Source organism: Paramormyrops kingsleyae, chromosome 16, assembly GCF_048594095.1.
Source record: "Paramormyrops kingsleyae isolate MSU_618 chromosome 16, PKINGS_0.4, whole genome shotgun sequence".
Taxonomy (NCBI): Eukaryota; Metazoa; Chordata; class Actinopteri; order Osteoglossiformes; family Mormyridae; genus Paramormyrops; species Paramormyrops kingsleyae.
In genome coordinates, this window is record NC_132812.1 from 16,777,587 (window position 1) to 16,797,955 (window position 20,369).

The 20,369-nt window shown below is 44.7% G+C and overlaps 1 protein-coding gene across 1 annotated transcript in view; it reads left to right on the top strand.

Annotated features, from left to right (window-relative positions):
- The first annotated feature begins 678 nt into the window (after positions 1-678).
- LOC111852691 (follistatin-related protein 1) overlaps positions 679-20,369 on the top strand; it is a 30,077-nt gene continuing 10,386 nt past the window's right edge. Inside the window, exons 1-2 of the mRNA XM_023828867.2 lie at positions 679-833; positions 951-1,007. Of these exons, the coding sequence (XP_023684635.1) occupies positions 831-833; positions 951-1,007 (60 nt within the window). The 5' untranslated portion in view covers positions 679-830. The remainder of the gene's footprint in view (positions 834-950; positions 1,008-20,369) is intronic.

The window sequence follows — 20,369 nt, forward strand, 5'->3', positions numbered from 1 at the left end:
TTGTTAGCTACATTTAACTTTATAAATTGTCATAATTTATAAACATGGTGGCCTCACACCTCTACCTCATGTGTGTGGAGGTTGTATTTTCTGTTCATGGTATCACATCACTTCCTTGGAATACTCAAGATTGCTCCTACAAGCCAAAAGACATGCACGTTCCATTCACACTGTCTCCCTGTCCTGTATTTCCTGAATCACCGAACCTTTGTAATTAATAATTGGTTTTGGGGAAAGGATTTTACGTCTTGTAGAGCATAGATCTCCAGAGCATGTATTTCCTTTGACCTCGCATGTTTCATTCCAAAACTACAGAAACTGGGAGTAATTTTGAGGTAAAAAGTCCATTCACCAGGTTCAGACGTGCCCAAATGCTCAGATCTATAATTATATGTCATCAATATCACAGTGGCATTCACCGAAAAACGTGTTGTAATAAATTTGAACTGAAACTGGCCAAAAGGTTCCCAAAAAACACCTGAGCTCAGAGAACCCATTCCAACTTCTTTTCGTTATATTCGTTCAAGACAAATTCATATGCATTTGCTCTTCTACGTTTTTAACCACATTACAGCCTCCTTTCACCAAAGGGCTTAGTGACTCGAACCTGCCGACACTGCCTCGATCCGCCGTGAACTTTCGGGCAGCATTCCTGAGGTCCGAGCCTGGCCGCTCCTCATTGGCCAGCGCGTCATAATAGGAGGAGAAAGGCAGGCGGATCTCCTCCGATCTGCTCCTATTTCCAGAGCTTCGCTGCTCGTCTCCCATCCCAGACGCGACGCCTTTTTTCTTTCCCTACTCAAGTCGTCCAGCAGCGCCAGCCGTAAAAGATGGTATGAATCCCATGAAATACCCATGTCTGTTTATTGCAATAGCAAAATTAGTTGTATTGTTGGAAAAAAGGTATGAGATTGGCGTCCTGGTTCATGCCTTTTCTCTCGTCCCTGCAGATGTTCCGAACTGTGCCCGTATTTGTTCTTCTGGCCGTCGCTTGCTGTCAAGCAGAGGTAGGTTTTTGTTAGACCGCAACTGGAGTAAAAAAACGTAAAAAAACTGTGTATTTAAAAATAACGGAAAAGCAAATAGACGTTTTAGTTTTTCTTTGCGCAGTCTTTGGTTCAGGCTGGGGGACTAGTGGTTTCATATTTCTTAAGTGTTCTAAACTATATTGCTGTACCCCATTGCATTCTATTTACGTCTCAAAAAACTAATCTGTTTACAATCTTTGTCGCAAAATGTGATACTTAAAATAACTTTTAAGCCGGCTAGATGTTTCAACTTTATTTCAAACCTGTAGACCGTTTTCCTGGCCTCTTTATTAATGACTAGATCTTCGTACAGATTTGTGCAGTTTTATACGTATAGTGTAACATAAATATAGGTCAGTTCAAGCCTGTGATGTTAAATTGTTTAAAATAAGCCTGTTTATCGTGATTATCAGTCATCTACTCCGCAATAATGTATAAATAGCCTTAGGTTCTCATTAAAATCTTATATAGACTTATGGGTTTATATTTTTCTAATACATTTTGACTTGAAATTACACAATCGGTAACATCTTTTGCTTTTGCTAGATTGATGGTTGTGTGTAAAAGGTGCTTTAGGAATGCTCATTAAGTGTATTTTGGTGAGAGTACTTTTGAGAGATGTGTGAAATCACACTTTAACATCTGTTTAACGGTGGCTAGGCCTTTCACAGGGTAGGATAGCACACACACGAAAGCATCGATATACCAAACAGGACCGTCCTCCTTGGCGATTGATTGCTATTCAAAGGCTTGCTCTGTTTGCAGTGTTTGTCTTGTTAATTAACTTGTTGCTTGTCCACATGAGGTCGCCCACGCGGACACAGTGGTCCGGCGGGATTCGAACCCAACCGATGCCGGTTGTAAAGCCAGTCAGGTGCAGCCCACAAATGTGGCTGCTGTTTGTGTATCTGTGTTTGTATTCGGGACTAGATTTCAGTGCTGGCGTGTGCCCGTGAAGACAGGGAAAGATAACAAAGCCCAACCCCCAAGTGCATGCAATCCCCCCCCCCCGTTCAGTCACACTCTGTCAGGTCACTGCTAAGAAGCCTTTGGAATGACTGCAGTACTCACACTAGATTTTGCCCTCCGACTGATTGAACAGCTGTTTAACACCTGTTTGTACCTCTGTTACCGCTTTCAGAGGTTGGATCGGGTTCAATAATACGCAGTTTGTTCTTAGGATAGGTTAGCTGCTCCTTTGTGAAGATTTTAGCGGCTCGTACGAATGGCAGGGTGATTTTGGAGTCTTTAATCATAATCCGGAGCTGTCTTTGTGTTTTACCAGGGTTTCTTCCTGATAGTTCCTTTTTGAACACTGGTTGTTGCAATGATAGTATGGAAAAATAAATAAAAAGGCATTTTCCACTTTGATAATATATCCCAGGTTGCAAGTAAATGGTAAAATCTCAGGAGAAAATTAAACATTGTTTAGGAGAGTGTTTTTAAACTGTCAGCCAGATTTGAAATCCCAGTAATACCCAGATTTATGGAGATTAATGCACCCAACAGTTATGGCCCCAGTCTGCTCTGACGCCTAAGGTCACACCCAGTGACAGGGATAAGGGTCTTCAGTAGCATAGTTATGTCTTTGTAAGATCCCTTGGCAAACATTGTCTTCTCATACATTTTGTAAACCCACTGCAGAGTAATCTGAGATTAGATTTGTTTTAAGTAAATCAGTGAATTTTTCCTCTGAAATGTTTTTTTCCTCTAAATCAGTGGTGGATACCATGGTGTATTTTCTGATTCTTCATAGCAGAGAAGCGTCACTCATAGAGCTGTGATAGGTAGACAGACAAAACATCAGCTTACGGACACAGGCTGAGGTGTGTGGGGTCTGAGTGACAGAGAGAGAGCGTATACTGTACCCCACTGGGGGCTGGTACGGGCTCCTTCTTCTGCCCTGTGACCTCTTTTTGAAGGCCAACTTGCTGCTCCACATAGAGGACCACGAAGGCTTATACTGAGGTAGCTCTGCAACCACCAGCAATACAGAACTTCAAGTACTAGAAATTCCTTTGAGTTCCATCAATGGCAGAAAAGTAGGTCTATTTCCAGCTGTATCAGAAACAGATTTGACAGCAAGGCAGGTAAGAAGAGGTGGAGAAGAACATCTAAGCATAGGATTTAGGTTCTCTGCCAGACCTCCCCCCCCTCCCTTATTACTCTTCTTGGGGTGGGAGGGGCTTGTTACAGGTTGTTACTGTCAGGTAAAATCACCCTTGCTTTTCTCCCTGATGTAAACAGCCTTATTTTCTGAGCACTGTGGCTTTTCTCCTGAAGTCCAGTGCTCCTTGACCCAGCTTGCATCTAGAGAACAGCCCCCTCGATATGGGTCTGTCTGCATGCTGTGGTTTAAACAAAGCTGGCACCATAAACAGTAGACTTGCCTGCAGCTTGAATCAATACGAAGGTTCAGCTTCCATTAAATTTATTTCTTGCTTTCATTCTGTAAATAATTTTCGGTCCTTATGCAGAATTTTTCAGTTTATATACAGGGGGCATTAGCGTGAAGCACATTAATGTTCCAAGGAAGGATAGCAGTTGTTTTCAATAGGCTTTTTTCCAAAATCTATGTAGATAGCAACAGATATTGACTCGTTATTTGGACACCTTAATTAATCCACTAGTGACATGTTCGGCGACAGGTGCCTTTAGCTAGGCACACGTAGCGCATCACACATCATCGGATGTTTGTGCTTTGTGACGTGTCTCGGATAGTCATATAGTCCAAAAATTGTTAGCAGAAGACCCGTGAAAGGTCAGAGTTTGCATATTGAGACCTTTGAGCAGAAAAGCGGAAAAATCAATTTATCCGGTGACAGGCAATCATGCTGGCCCAGCCTTGTCCCGAGTGATTATTTCAACATATTCTGATGCATTTTAAATGTTTGGCTGGCTGAAGGGTTAAAATAATTTTAAAATCTATGTTAATCTATGTTAAAGAATTAAAGTAATTTAGGGAAAGCAGTGTTGAGTGTGCAAGCCAGGTGACAGACTTGGTATAATGGTGGAATCGCTTTGTTTTTTCTCCCGGCCTTTTGAGGAAGATTTAGCAGATCTTAATGAAGGATTTGTTTGGCTCAGCAGAATGAAATTCAGTGTCCTGCAAAGGGATAAATGCAACCAGTTGAAGCCAAGAATTGGGAAATATGGAGCGCATTAATGTGCCAGTGTTAGATTTACCGCACCAAATGTTCTTCACAGCGTTTGGTATAACTCTTGTTCCCATGACTGAGGTATGTATAACTTTAAGAGAGTTCAGATGCCAGATAAATGGCTGATATTCTACCACTAGTTTCTATTAAGAGTAATAACTAAGAAGTACCTTGTTTGGTTTGTTATTAAATTTCGCAATGCATGTAACATGTTAACTTAGCCTGTGTCAAAAGCAGACTGTGGAGCCTTATTCTGTTGTTGGCTGTATACTGTTCCGTAACACAGTAGGACTAAAGAGGGAGGCAGCAATTAGGAGACCGTGGGTCTATCCAGGTAAAGAGACATCAAGACGGTTGAAGGTGGCAGAGAGTTATTATGATATGTGAAGTAACGGAATGGCAATTAAAAGAGAGCGATGGGAATATTTACAAACGCGTTGAAAGGGAAAAGAAAAGAAAAAAGAAAGTGAATGAGTTTGTTTTTTGTGCCGTAGTGCAGAACCAGCTGAGAGGTCGTCTGCTGTAGGAAGCTCTCATGGACATTATGAGAATAGCTATTCATGTTTTCAGGTGCTTCATTCTGCTCCACGCAGGATAGATGTTCTCTGCACTGTCGATAAATTGGCTCCCGCCCCTCCCCATCTTGCCTTTTCATATATTTCTTCATTTTAAAGAGAAGACAGGCCATGCCTATTAGTGAGACATTTACCACCGCTGAATCTGCCTTTGAATCGGGCTCTTTTTTTGTCCGCTTAACATCTCAGACACTTCAAAACATGATGCGATTCAGCCCTTCTTCTTGCATTTATGCATAGCTGTGAAGGAACGTCAGGGCTTCAAGCGACTGAATCATTCAGGCTTTGGGTTTCCACAAACCCAGGGAGCTTATTTAGTTAGCAAACCCAGCTGAGGAGTGTGTTTTCCCTGCACTGCCCCCACCCGACGCAGCCTCTGCCAGACTGTTTTCCGCACCCCTGGAGTCCTGAGCTATGACCTAATGCTTACATAAACATGCTTTCCTTTCGCTCCCTAGTCCAGTTCTTTGTTCTGCACCAAAAGGTGGCCAGTCACATCGCTGAAGATGCACTAAAAATAGCAAATCCCCAGTGGGGAAGGACCTCTAGGCCACTTGCCCTCCATGCTAGAACCTTCCGGAAGCAGTGAGTGTCGTCTGTCGCTCAGTTGAGCAGATTTTAATTGCAGCCTCCTTTTAATCAGGCATCTCAATTTAGCGGCAGAAGGTAAATCTGCCGGCATGCACAGGGACAGTAATCACCTCCATGCATGCTCTGAAAGGTAGCTGTCAAAGCTGTGGAGCCGGCTGGCTAGACTCACAGCACCACAAGTCTCAAATCTGGGGGAGGGGTGGCTTAGACACAATATTTCACAAAACCAAAGATAAACAAGCGCACCTCGCTGTGGATTACCGTCGAAATGCTGACTGGCTACAGACGGTAATTTGTTCTCAGAAAGTTTGGAAAATTTGTAAAAAATGGGATTTTCTCTTTGTGTTATTATGTGTTCCAGGCCAACAACTGGACTGAAAAATAAATGGAAATGCACACAACCATTAAGGGTGTTACTGTGTGTTTTCAAAAGAGGGTCATTCCCACAAAAGATAATTCTAAAAAGTGACAATAGGCATTTTGACTTTACACAGCAGGCTACAATTTCTAGGTTAAGGGTGATATTTAGAAAAAGAAATGACAAAACATATGAAAATAACCTTATCATTCAATTAAATAGAGCAAGCAATGGAAAAAGAACCAAAACAAACTGAGGTAAGACAGAGAACGTTGAAACCTTTTTATATATTAATTTCCACCATCTTTGAAAAAAAGTTTGGATGGTCAAACAAAGCATTTAGAAATAAAAAAAAACTGAATATCAGTTCTTTGGTTTGCGTAAGTGAAAATTAGATAGCTGAACAGGGGGACATCTGCTGTATTGTGAGTTATGGACATTGTTTCCTATAATAATATATATCCTTGCAGGACGATAGATCAGATAGTTGCCCTTTTATAAAAATGCAGAGGGCCAGACGTCACCTCCCAGGATAAAGGGAAGCCAGGGTGTCACATGACAAAGGACTGCAGGCCAGCTGTGTGTGACTCGGAAGGTGGGCAGGGTCAATGAGGAGCTGTATCAAGGCCAGCTGGTCATGCCTGCGTAGATCCGGTGTGAGAGACCAGCTGTTGCAGGCAGTGTGAGACAGTGGGGACTTACCCCCATCACTGGTCATTGAAAACATGAGGGGGGAGGGTGTTGGGTCATTTTCCATTCTCTCTGTGGGTGTGCTTTATGACCTGGCGTCCTGGCTGCTCTTCAGAGTCGGGCCCTGGTGGTGGCTGAGAGGGGCTGGCAGCGGGGTCTGCCTGGACCCCCACCTCTCCACGGCACTGTGCACGTATGAAGCTGTCACACCGTCTGGCTCTTCTCTCCGACACCTCGCTGGGCCAGAGCCCGTTCTTCATTGTGAGAAGTTAATTACGCCTTGGTGAAAACCAGGGAGAGTGCTTGTCCTCTATGCCAGGCATAAACTCTGTAATGCATATGCAAGTACCGCTAGCTGTCTATAATGAGAGGGCTCATTTACATTTTAGAGCTTGAATTAAAATTGACAAAACACTATTGGTTATTCAGATAGAAACTGGAGGGGCGACATGAACTGGAAATTATCCTTGGCTGAATTTTTAATTTATTTTACATTTATTTATGTGATAGTTACTAATTAAGCAATTTAACAAGGTTATCAGTTTAAAGATCATTATGAGCTGACTTGAGCAGAAATGCACTAAAGGAGTTTGCAGTGCAGCAGTATTGCATGTAGATAAAGGCTGGTGCTCTACTATTACAAATGAGCAAGTGCTGAGGAAAAGCATTTCTCTCAGAAAATGAATAAAGGAATGGAACGATCATAACAAAATGTGCAAAATCCGGTGCAGAGATGTCAGAATTGCACAGAATGCCTTCACCCTGCAGTCAAAAATAGCTTTTGTAGTTTCTGATGGATGCTGTTCGAGGTTTAGGGCAGAGAAAGGGTGTGATATTAAGGCACCAGCATGAAGGAACAGTCGTATGACTGCGGTTTCATGGTGATGACAGGCTGGCGTGCGAGATTTACTGAGGGATACACATCATTGGCTGGGTTTTGTATGCTGAGCAAGACATGCGTGTTAGACAGTGGCGAGAGCTGAAGGCACTGAAAGGTGGGGATATGCAGGGAGGCTACGTGTCTGCTGGCTCTATGCTTAAAAGATAAGCTGGATAAATATGAAGCACTTGGGGGGTTTAGGGCCTTGCTCAAGAGCCCAACAGTGAAATCACATTACTAGCCAAGGGATTTGAACCACCGACCTTCCGATTACAGGCGCAGCCTCTTAACTCACAAATTGTATTATATATTATAATATATAACATAGTGCTGTATTACTGTGATTTAAAGTCTATGGTTTCATATGTGTAGCAGTGCCCCCCACCTCGCCTCTTTCAAATGATAGTGGGAGTGACTAACACTGCCAAGAAATGTCAGCGCAGAGAGATGGGGGCCGTGTCCCTCTCCAGCGCTGGTCAGCCATTACCCAAGAACTGACACTAAAGAGACGGCAGCAGCCCCTGACATAAAATGGCTGGTTTTCCCCTCTCCGGATCACCAGGCCTCATTCCAGAGCGTCTAGAGCGGGCGGGGCTCACGGCCCATTACTTAGCTCTGCTGCAGATGGCTTCGCCCAAGAAAGTAAACTTGGAAACGGCTGTGAACTTTTTCCCTTTTTTCTGGGGGAAATAGGAGGGAAAGGGTTAAAAAACGGCACGCTCGCTCTCGTTACCCAGAGGCATCCGGCATACTGCCACATTCAGCTCGTTGCTTTACAGATGGTTTGGGGGGGGGAAGTGGGATGATTGGGGGGCTGCTGAGGTATTTGGGGAGGGGTGTGCCATTGTGCAGACCTCTCAGATGTGCCCTGAGGGACAGGAGCAGTGTGTGTGTTTTTTTCTTTCTTGTGTACCGTTTTACTGCTAGCAGATGTGTCCAAATCTTTGTTGCCTTTCTCTCAAGACCTGTCCTCTCTCTCAAACAGACTGTGTATTTAGATGTCTGTGGGGACACAGGGGTTTGGGCATTCTCAGGCTTGTGCCCCTGTTGTACAGAAAAGGGGGGGGGGGGGTTATTCACTCCAGGAAAGTCCCCCTATATCCTCCTTCAGGGCTAGTTTGTTCGGAGACTCCCCAAGGTCCATCTGTACATTAACGGTTCCTCTGCTTCTGGGGCATTCCTGGCCACCCCCCTCCCCAGCGATGGCCTGAAAGGCAGTTAATTGGGTCCACTGAGCCCCCGTTCCTTATTGTGGGCTCCTTTCAGAGCGAGCCCTGGAAGCTGAACCCTCTCTGAAAGGCCAGCAAGGAGGATGTGGAGCTGCGGTTTACTGTAGAGGCATAGCGGGCTGCACAGAAGAGTGAGACAGATGCCTGAGCAGGGGTATTAATTTGAGTGAAGCGTTTGAAGGACCCGCCGCTTTGTTTCTGCATCATTAAATATGGGGGGTGGCATGCAAGAGTGACTCACAAAGGCCTTCAAAATGGCAGAAAGTTGAAAAGAATCAGAACAGGAAGCCATTCTCCACCAAGCCCCCCCCCCCCCCAACTCTGGAATCGACTAACAAACGCTGCTGCAGCACTTATACAGCATCAATGTTTCCATTTATATTTGCAGGTTTTTTTTTTGTTTGTTTCTCATTTAGCCATGTTTCAAAAATGACAATTTACTCCCCATTACACACCATAACATGCTTTGGTTATTCTGTGAACGCTGCATGTTTTCGGTCCTTCGCATTCTCACCCACTTAGCAGATTTTCTTCTAAAAATGAGCCACCAGGACAAGTTTTCTGCAGAACCCACAGACAAATGTGTCTTTGGCAGAGAACATATCCCTCAGGAAAATAACTGTAGCTTCCTCAGTATTCTGGTGTCCTTTGCTGACAAAGCAGCAAAGCAGAAGTAAGTAGTACGCCTGTCTACAAAGCAGAAGTAAGTAGTACGCCTGTCTACAAAGCAGAAGTAAGTAGTACGCCTGTCTACAAAGCAGAAGTAAGTAGTACGCCTGTCTACAAAGCAGAAGTAAGTAGTACGCCTGTCTACAAAGCAGAAGAGAAATACATGTGTAAAAGCCATGTTCGGTGCAACAGCCTATCAGATGGTATCTTTTGTCCAGTGAAAATCTTGAATTAGAGATGAAGCTTCAGACTTTACATCTTCCTGTTTCTTTATTCAGCTCGCTGACCGCAGTGGACATGCTCGCAGGGCTCCATTAACACCACCCTCCTTCAGAGGATCAGTCTCACCTCTAGCAATCAGCAGGTCACAGTTCATACTGCCTTTGTAGACCTCTTCACTGTCGTTTACCATCAGTTACACCAGGAACAGAGGGTTTGTCACATTGGAGATTAGTTACTACAGGAACAGGGTTTCACACACTTGATATCAGCTACTACAGGAACAGAACAGAGTTTCACACCCTGCTACTACAGGAACAGAACAGAGTTTCACACCCTGCTACTACAGGAACAGAACAGAGTTTCACACCCTGCTACTACAGGAACAGGGTTTCTCATAATGGTGGTCAGCTAGTAGAGGAACATGGTTTCACACACTGGATTCCAGGTACTGCAAAAAAACAGGATTTCACACTCTGGACGTCAGCTACTACAGGAACAGATAAGGTTTCACACACTGGAGTTTAGCTACTACATGAATAGAGTTTCACACGCCGGAGGTCAGCTACTACAGGAACAGAGCAGGGTTTCAAACACTGGAGGTCGGCTACTACAGGAACAGAGCAGGGTTTCAAACACTGGAGGTCGGCTACTACAGGAACAGAGCAGGGTTTCAAACACTGGAGGTCGGCTACTACAGGAACAGAGCAGGGTTTCAAACACTGGAGGTCGGCTACTACAGGAACAGAGCAGGGTTTCAAACACTGGAGGTCGGCTACTACAGGAACAGAGCAGGGTTTCAAACACTGGAGGTCGGCTACTACAGGAACAGAACAGAGTTTCAAACACTGGAGGTCGGCTACTACAGGAACAGAGTAGGGTTTCAAACACTGGAGGTTGGCTACTACAGGAACAGAGTAGGGTTTCACACTCTGGAGGTCAGCTACTACAGGAACAGAGCAGGGTTTCAAACACTGGAGGTCGGCTACTACAGGAACAGAGCAGGGTTTCAAACACTGGAGGTTGGCTACTGCAGGAACAGAGCAGGGTTTCAAACACTGGAGGTCGGCTACTACAGGAACAGAGCAGGGTTTTGTACTCTGGAGGACGGCTGCTGCAGCAACAGGGTTTCACATTAGATGTTAGCTACTACAGAAACAGGACATCTCAGACTAAATGGTGCACCCACCATTCTGAATTTTATTTCATATCAGTGTCACGTCCCTTCAACCCTGACCAGGATAAGTGGATAGAAGATGAATGGATGGATGGAATGTCAGTTTTGTGTTTTATGGTTGGCCGTGTGCATCTTGATGTTGCATTAGACAACAGCTCAATATCCAGCCCCCTCTGCCCACCGCATCAGCACTCTGGGCTTAGCAAGCCCATCGATTTTAATCTCGTCCATGGAGCCTCTTTGTGTGTAGGCTCCTTCTTCGGTAAAAGCCACTTAAATGCCGGTTTTCCCAGGTAGCGGGAAAGATTCATGTGACTCATTATAGAGACAGAGCTGCTTTTGTTCACAGCTGGTGTTTGAGGTGCCGTGTGGGTGTCGCTGATATACAGCTACTTTCTCTAAAATAGGTTTTATCCTAGATGAATATCCATAGTAATGTGTAGCACAGTGTGGTAGCAGGGCACAGTGTGGTAGCAGGGCAGAGTGTGGTAGCAGGGCACAGTGTGGTAGCAGGGCACAGTGTGGTAGCAGGGCACAGTGTGGTAGCAGGGCACAGTGTGCGCACTGCATGGGCAGAGGTGTATTTCATTTAGTTTGTCATTAACAACAAACTGGTGCGGCACAGCGCTTTCAAAACAAGCCAGTTAGGCCATTGCATATCCCAGTGGAAAAATTTTTTACGTTTTTATTTATTTAGCAGATGTATTTTCATGAAGCAATAAACGTTTTTTTGAGAGAAGGTCAGACAGTTTGTGGAGCAGGTGGGGATTGAAGGCCTTGCTCAAGGGCCCAACAGTGAAACTACTCTGGCAGGCTTGGGGGGATTTCAACCAGTGACCTTCCAATCACAGACAGCCACACACCACATGCAACACGTGACAACAGATTCATAACTTTATGAGCAACTGGGCATCCTGCTCCAATGGAATAGTTCAGACAGGAATTTTAGAAACGCCGGACTTCGTTGCTTTTCAGCACCGCCGATATCTATTCTGTCTGTCTGCCGCTGGCTGCGGGTGAATTTGCTCGGCTGTAATTCTGGCAGTCACAGCGGCGCCCAGCATTTTCTCAGTTTTTTTTCCAGGCTTATGCCTTTCTAGAAAAGAACATTTTTTTTTCATCAGCTTAGAGTGCCTTGGACATGCAGTTCTCTGGCTGGAATCACTGTTCTGCAACGTTTCTTGGTGTAACACAGGTCCCAGCGCCCCAGTCGGGCCAGTGTCATCCTTAGTGGTGCACAGCCGACCAGGCTGATTATCCACAAACAGGCCACCGTCCCATAGAAGAATCCCAGGAATGTGGCCTTGTTTTCTCATGAAGGGTTATCACTGTTTTACCTCATTTTAGTGGAAAGCGCAAAAAATGGTCCATTTCAGCATTTTTTTTGGCTCATACAATTGAGAGCTTCTTTCAGATTTGGATTTTGTTGAATTTTAACTGACAGTCACTTTATCCTTCTCATTACTGCTTGGTTTGGATGCATATGTCTGTACATGGTGAGTTTGAAATCTAAAAAAAAGGTTTTTCCTGCATGTGAAAGTGAGCTGGGCTGCATTGACGAATCCTGTGTGAGTCTCAAAACTCTTGAAACAGGACAGGAAGATGGCCAGTCTACCAATATCTTACATGCTGGTGCTGAGCTTTTTATAATCCAGAAGACTGGAGTTGACACAAGAGCTTGCTGGTCCAAAGCACAGGGAACAAGCAGAAGTCCTGTTTTCATTCAGTTATTTTTAAAGACCATGGGAGATATCTTGGAGATATATGTGCTTGAAGGGGTACGTGGGTTTTATGGTTGGACGTTTAAGGTTATCTGAGCCCTTTCCTTAAGAAGCTCCCCTCCCCCTTAACTGTGGGGGTGGGGTGGGGTGGGGGGCATTTGCAGTAAGTGGTGCAGGACGAAACTTGATAAATGTTGAGCTTGTTAGAAGGTACAAAAGAGTCACAGGGTGAGCATAAATGCTGAGGGGTTAGTAGGAAGAGAGCTTTTAGGCTTATACCGCTTTATGAACTATGTGCATACTATTTGGATGAATCATTGTCTTGTTATTCTTCAGCCTAAATTGACATCAGTCTGAAAACTGAGCCTGAAAGCTAATTAGCACCAGATGAAAAGACAGCATGTCTTTCTCCTCCTTTCTGCTCTGCATTTTGCGCTTTCTTGGCAGGCAGCAGGTACGCAGTGAGGTTTCACGCACCCCAAACTGATGTTTTTCATATTAATGTGTTCCTGGTCTCTGAATTTGTATGGATGGTCAAACCTGCATCGTCATGCCGGGCCTTTCTGTAAGTCACGCCAGCTGTTTCCTCTCCACCTTTGCAGTCCCTTAAGATGACTAAACACTGGCTGAGCTTTTCAAATCTGAAAACTAGTGGGTCGCGACTCAAAAGTGTTGCAGAGTGTGTGGCTTTTGAAAACAAAAAGACCCCCCACCCTAGTCAACAACTTTTACAGTCACCACCCCAACCCCCCCTCGGACAAATCAGGGTCATGCTTTGCTGCCCACAGAATGACCGTCTTGGGGTGTGACTAGTTCAGAACCTCAGTCCTAGAGGAACAGGCACGCTCCCCTCACCTTAGGTATCCACAGCTGTCTCAGGCATGGTCTTCTAGGGGGGTGAAACGCCTGAGCCGTTTCTGTGTTTCCCAAACGCAGACTGGGAAAACCCCAACCGTTAATATTTTCTCTCCAGGGCTGCGCCTACTCCACCCACTGAGCAGATTGCTTCATACGTCTGACTCTTGGGCCATTTTTTCCTTTTTTTTTTGCAGGCTCTAAGAAAACAATCCACTTCCTACATTCCCCAGCCCTAACCCTTATTTACTGTCTGTAATCACATTGGCCCAGTCTGTTTGCATGTGAAAGTAATCGATGCTAAAATCGCATGACGTGCCCACCACCCCCCCTCCCCCCACACACACACACACACACACACTAAATCCAGGTCTGGACCAGCACTAACAATCCACAGGCCACGGAATAGAAACAAGGAATTTCTTCCCCTAATGTGAACAGTTAAGGTATGTAGCCATTTAGGGGGACGGCAGTAATGACTTTGAATTTAAACAACTAAATTCAACTAAATTCTGCTTGATTCAGCCTCGTTGATTCATGAGACAGTTATGTAAAACGTGCCATGAAATAAGAAATTACAGACTACTGGCCTAATAAAGAGTGTAATCCAGAGAGAATCGCTGCGTTCAGCAAAGAGTCTGATAATGGCTCCTGTTAACCGTACTGCAACACATTAGGAAGGAGCATTTGCACATTGTGCTTAATCAGCTCTCTGAGGAAGTCGCATGCTGAGGAATACAGATTTTCCTCCGGTTTCTCAAAGTGATGATATGTGGCGCTTGCAGTTACGGGAGAGTCTTCAGGACTCACAGTGGCATCCCGTACTTCGCCATCTACAATGCTATACATACCACGCAGGAAATAATTAGTCCTTGTGTTCCTGCATTTCATAGTCATTATACGGAACAGCAAAGTCAGTGTTTACAGGCATGTGGATTCGTCATAGTCTTAATCCAATGTACTGATTTCAATTGCTATTCGTCACTATTTACTTAATTTCTTAAAATGGCCTTCTCTATTAGAAGCTATATTGAACTGTTTATGCTTGATTCAGTCTTCGCAGCAATGCTGCTGTCTTTATATTTGTGGTATTTTGTGATTTAAGGCCTACAGGTTTCTCATCCTTAGAGATAATTGAAGGTTCCCCTTCTCTGTGATCATTAGTGAGGTTGTAAGGTGCTAATCAGCAGGAGCAGATCTAAATGATCTCTTACTCGGGTCTTTAAATTAAAGAATATATTTGTCGGCCAGATCACCAGATCCCACACAGCTAACTTTTATTTGTGGCGGGAAACCTAAATCTTTGCTCCCTATAACTCTTTGACAAAGAATATATTTAAAAAAGCGGGTGAACAGAAGGGGAAAACGTGTATCAAAAAAAAATAAAAAATCTCCAGCCAACATGAATTCCTGGTGAATTTGTGGTCATATAATTTGTCGCGTACATCCCAACAATCATAAGATTTAAATTCTCCAAAAGCCCAAAGGTCAGGAATGCAGTGCTCTTAAACTGCTTAAATGCTCTTGCCACCAAACAGAGAGCACTAACTTTTGCAGTGATTAGCAATCAGCTGACACACCACAAACTGCTTATGGAACCCAACAGCCATATTTGTTCTGTATCTTGACTGTTTTGTCTGCTCTAACCATGATGGGGGCTGTATTTCTCACTCTTCTGCTCTCCTTATTGAATTGTTGTGTTACTGTCATAGAGTGCGACTTAGTTTCATCACCAGAAAAGGGCTTCTCAAAGCATCCCTTTGTTAGCCAAGACATTTTGAGATAATTACCTCCCATTCCCTGACAGCTTAGCCCAGAAACGAGGCGTTTACATTTTCAACCCGTCTGAGTTTTTTGGCTCTGAATTCTGTCGTTTATTGGAAAGCTTTGTTTCGAGAAAGTCTGTATGGAAACCTCTTTCTTCCGCAGGAAGATCATCGCACTTGTCCTCCTCATTAACATGGTAGCAGCACTGGGAATAGACAGGGACGCAGAGGCAGGTATTAAAGTGATATAGAGCACAGAGAAAGTGTGGTAATATTGAAGGATAGCTCTGCCTAGATTTGTATGCAGGTAGGAGGAGCTGAGCAAGATTCTGGTTTTAAGTCCAGCATTAACTGTAGTAATATTAATATGTTTCACGGTGGCTCAATGAGCAGCACTGCAGAGTCGGAGCCCCAGGCCCGCTGGTTTCATTCCCACCCCTGTGTGTGTGAGAACATCTGCAGGTTCTCTGCCTATTTGCACACTTTTCCCCCTGCAGTTCAAACACAGGCGGTTTAACGTCAACCGGTGTCTCTGCACATGGTGTAGGAGTATGCATCCTCTGCTTCTGGGATGGGCTCCAGGCTCAACATGACCCCCTCACACCGAATAATGCTTCACATGGACGTTAGATAACTGCATAAAGCTATTTCTCAGTAGAATGATTGGCTGAATTCCTGTGTAATATGTAGCATGTGCGAGAATGCAGCTGGCTGAACATATTTGGTGAGGCTGTGGGGGGTGGGATAGGAATGATGCATTGTGGGACAGCCAAGCAGATTTCTGGTGTTTTTGCTGTATCCACTCTCTGTCTACCCCCCCCCCCCTCTCTCTCTCTCTCTCAGCATGCTGCTCTGTCATGTAAGTGGAATGATTCCCCACATCTGTCTTTTATTAGCTGTTCTTCTGGCTGTGCTAGCCCCCTCCCAGGGACAGCAGTGGGGGCAGGCAGGGGTGGTGGGGGGGGGGGGGGGGGGTTTAGAGGAAACGGGCAAATGGGGCTAACATTCAAGATTCAAGACGGCTTATTGTCATGGGGGTAGCATGTTAGGGAACAAAATCATGTACCAAGGTCCCATGAACTGCACTATAACTTAAAACAAACATTCACTTCTAGGGAGGAAAAAAAGGGTTACAAGTTATGTACACTTCTTACAACTTTCCCATAGTGTCCTGGTGACGTTGTTATGGATACAACACCGTGGAAAAGCTGGAAAGTAGTATATGGTACACAGTGGGACTGACGTATCACGCTGAAGGGGTCTGCAGCAATTCTGTCTGTTTTTTTATGTGGCAAGATGTTCCCGGCCTAAAAGCCTGTTTAGTACTGTAATACCTTCTGGAAGCACTGGCATGCAGATGATGTAGGACAACGGAAACGAGCCAAAGGGATTTGGGACAGCTGTATTACCCTTTAGTTTCTGCCTACCCTGGTGCTGTCAGAGTAAAGTATTTGCTCAGCTGTGCTGTATATTTGCCAGGTATTTGGAGTTACAGTGTAGTAGAATGCTGTGGGCCTTTTCCAGATTTGTTTTATGTCTAAGGCTGGGTACACACCAAGCCGACCTCAAAAGACTAGCTCCGACCAAGCCCAATGAACGGTCGTCTCCCATCGACTTATGTTGGCTGCCGTCGATCTTAAAAATTTGTGTTGTACATACAGTCCAATCAGAGTGCTCAGTTTCGCTGGCTAGCACCATTGCTGACTAACTATGCTAAATGGGCCAAAACAGCACAGTCAGTGACCAACCATATCCTACCGTGCCACACACACCGGCACGACGGGCAGTCACCATGCCCATCTATCCCCACAATAGCTTCTGCTGGCTGAAAGTCAGCGTGATGTGTTCTAGACCTGAGGAAGCAGAGGATGGTTTTATCCAGATTATTAGGCTGAGGACTGGAGCTTGGTCGTCCATCCAAAGGGTGGAGGGTGTTTTCCCGGGCAGGTCTAGATCTCTGCCAGCTTGCAGTACATGTCTGTCCAGGCATGCTGCCTGGTCCTGCAGCACAACGATTGGGACTCACTTTGCTGATGTATACATGATGATGAACGTCAGACCTCTGTACTCTGAACATGAGCCAGGATCCAGCCCAGCACGGCACCAACAGCAGTCCTGGGAAAAAAAGTGACAATCTATGAATTTGTTGTATTTTTAATTGCCATGATTTTCATGGAGGATAATTAATTCATGCAAAATTAAGGATACAGCTCATCACACAGTGTTCTGAACGAAAAAGGAGCAGCCTCAAGGCTGTGGTAGAGTTTGACGTGAAGGTCTGTCCTGGCTGGAATATATTTGCTCTCCCCTTTTCACTTTTGTGAGTTCCCCTGGTGCTCAGTGACCTCCCAGCATTCAGACAGGATGTATCTAATCTAATGTCTATGTATTCTTATGTATGTAACTATCCATCCATTCATCCATCTCTTTTCTGTGCAGGCTTGTCCTACTCAGGGTCATGCATGTAACTCATCTAACCCTTTATGTTCCTGTACCCTCATATAACTAATTGAACACTACCTGCTTCCATGTTTTCATCCATCCTTCCATCTTCCAACCTTTCATGCCATAGACGGTTGGGGCCAGGCCTGGGGCCTCCCCTAGACAGCATAGGGTGTAAGGTCCAAGATCACCTCAGATGGGACCTAGACCATCATAGGGCACAAACAACATGATCCAAGAGCACCTCAAATGGGACATAGACCATCACAGGGCACAAACAACATGGTCCAAGAGCACCTCAAATGGGACCTAGACCATCATAGGGCACAAACAACATGGTCCAAGAGCACCTCAGATGGGACCTAGACCATCACAGGGCACAAACAACATGGTCCAAGAGCACCTCAGATGGGACCTAGACCATCACAGGGCACAAACAACATGGTCCAAGAGCACCTCAGATGGGACCTAGACCATCACAGGGCACAAACAACATGGTCCAAGAGCACCTCAGATGGGAACTAGACCATCACAGGGCACAAACAACATGGTCCAAGATCACCTCAGATGGGACCTAGACCATCGCAGGGCACAAACAACATGGTCCAAGAGCACCTCAGATGGGACATAGACCATCACAGGGCACAAACAACATGGTCCAAGATCACCTCAGATGGGACCTAGACCATCACCGGGCACAAACAACATGATCCAAGAGCACCTCAAATGGGACATAGACCACAAATCCATAGATCACAAAGATCTGATTACTCTCCACATATGCATGAATCATGTTACTAATCTAACTTCAAGCATCCATGTGTCCATATCAATGCACCCAACCCATCCAGAATAAACGATCTCATTCCACACATGCATGTGGCCTTTTACTTGAAATGCTTCCAAAAACGGAAGGAGCGTGAAGGTGAGCCTGTGCAGTGCGGGCTGGCCTCCAGGGGGCGCCGGGCGTGTCTGTCAGTGCTGCAGTCTCAGGGGGTCAGGGCTGGGTAGCGTGACTTTGAAGCTGCTTGCTCCCCATAGAGGCCATGCTGAGTACAGCTAGTTAAAAGCACATTTGTCTCCGCTTCTCTGGTACCACTGAAGGTCTTTCAATATTTCATTAAAGATGTATTATGTATATACGGTGTGCAGGTTGGCGCCTTGCATGGCAGCCTTCGCCACTGGTGTGTGAATGTGAGTGTGGATGGTGAATGTGAGGCATGTATTGTAAAGTGCTTTGAGTACTCCTAGGAGTAGAAAAGCGCTATATAAATGCAGTCCATTTACCATTTACCATATTCCATCCATAGTTATATCGGGAAAACAAGTCTTTACAGGAGTGGTAAAACTATTTAAAATATTATGGGATGGAATATAACACTGAATTGCACTGTCTGTCAGTTTTAAGAGTTATTAGCCTATGCTACATTTCAGAGTAGATCGGGCATCGTAGGCACACACGTACGTGTCTTTAATGATCCAAATTTCCCACTTGTGGGACTAATAAAGGATTATCTTATCTTATCTTATCTTATGTAGCAGTGGTTACAAATGGGCGTGTGCACAGGCGTGTGCGTGTAAAGGTAACAGTGAAAGGTAATTCGAGCTCATCCGCCATCTGACCCCTGGTGAGTGGGTCCCTTTAGCTCTCTGTAAGGGGGCGTGTGTTGTCACTTTGTCATGTAACATAGCTGACCATGAATTTCCAGAGACAAAAAGCCAGACTTCAGTGGGGTGGGGGGCTCTGGTCCCCATCTGCAGCCTGCCCTGTGGAAGGGGGGGGGGGGGGGTCGTTGCAGAAGGGTCGACTGGGAACAACCACAAGCTTATGTTTCCGACATCTTTTGCACGCCCATGCATGTAAGGGCTGGAGTTAAACAGAACCAGGCTGCTATTTCACTCACTGTCTATGTAGGACTTTTAAATTACAAACAATGTGCACTGTTCATACATTGAACACCCTAAAGATTTCACAGACTAAATAGCAGCACAAAGCATTACCACTTTACTTCCATTTCCATTAATAATGAAGGCAAGGCAGTAAATAATCGGTCCTACATGTCAGGGCATTGCTACAATAGCTCACTTCAGTGCTGCACTTTATTACTGTGATTTCACACCAAGACAATGCTGCTGTCTTTTTTCTGCCCTCATGCTACTCACATTCATAGTTATATTCCTCTATTGTTGTTATTTATCCTAACGTTATTACTTTATTCCTATTGTTTGTCTTTCAGCTTATTGTACTCATTCAATATTGTTTCGATTTCTCTTTTTTATCATTGCACTTTTATCCTTTATCCTTTAGTGAAGTCCAACTAGCGCTGGTCATGGCAAGGTGCAGTAGTGGGAACTCAGAAGATGGCTACAGAGCGCCACCTTGTGTCTGTTCACTGGCACAAATGCATTTTATAATGATTTTTTTTTTTTTGGTCAGCTTTTTTGCATTCAGTCATTCTGCGTCAGCCTGACGTGATATGATTTTATTTATTTAAAAATGCAGTTTTATTTCATTGTCCATTCATGTGATGTACTGTGCTTTGTCCAAAAAAAAACACGCATTGCATTCAGTATTAGACTGTAAATCCAGACCTGGATGTAAACATATAGGCAACATGGAATGTGAGATGGGATGTGTAAATATATATATATATTATATTTCAACTACTGAAACAGCGTGCCAGTATATTCAAAAAAGTGACACTGCTTAAATTTTGACCTTATTTATACCATGTGTGAAGATTTGGGTCTCAGATAGGGACAGATATGGATTTGAATGCAGATAATGAGCCTGTTTATGTATGTTGTTTTGACCTTTACCACTGAATCTAGATGGTATTGACAGAAAGAAGCAAAATCTTCCCTGTGCATACCTCCTATGAGAGGGCATCTTGCCAGCGATAGCAAAAATCATAGGATATCAGATATCCTGGCAAGCTGTGGCATTGCTGCTGGGTCTCACTCAGTGGGCACCACCCTGGGCTGGATCACCAGCAGACTGAGCCCCCTTA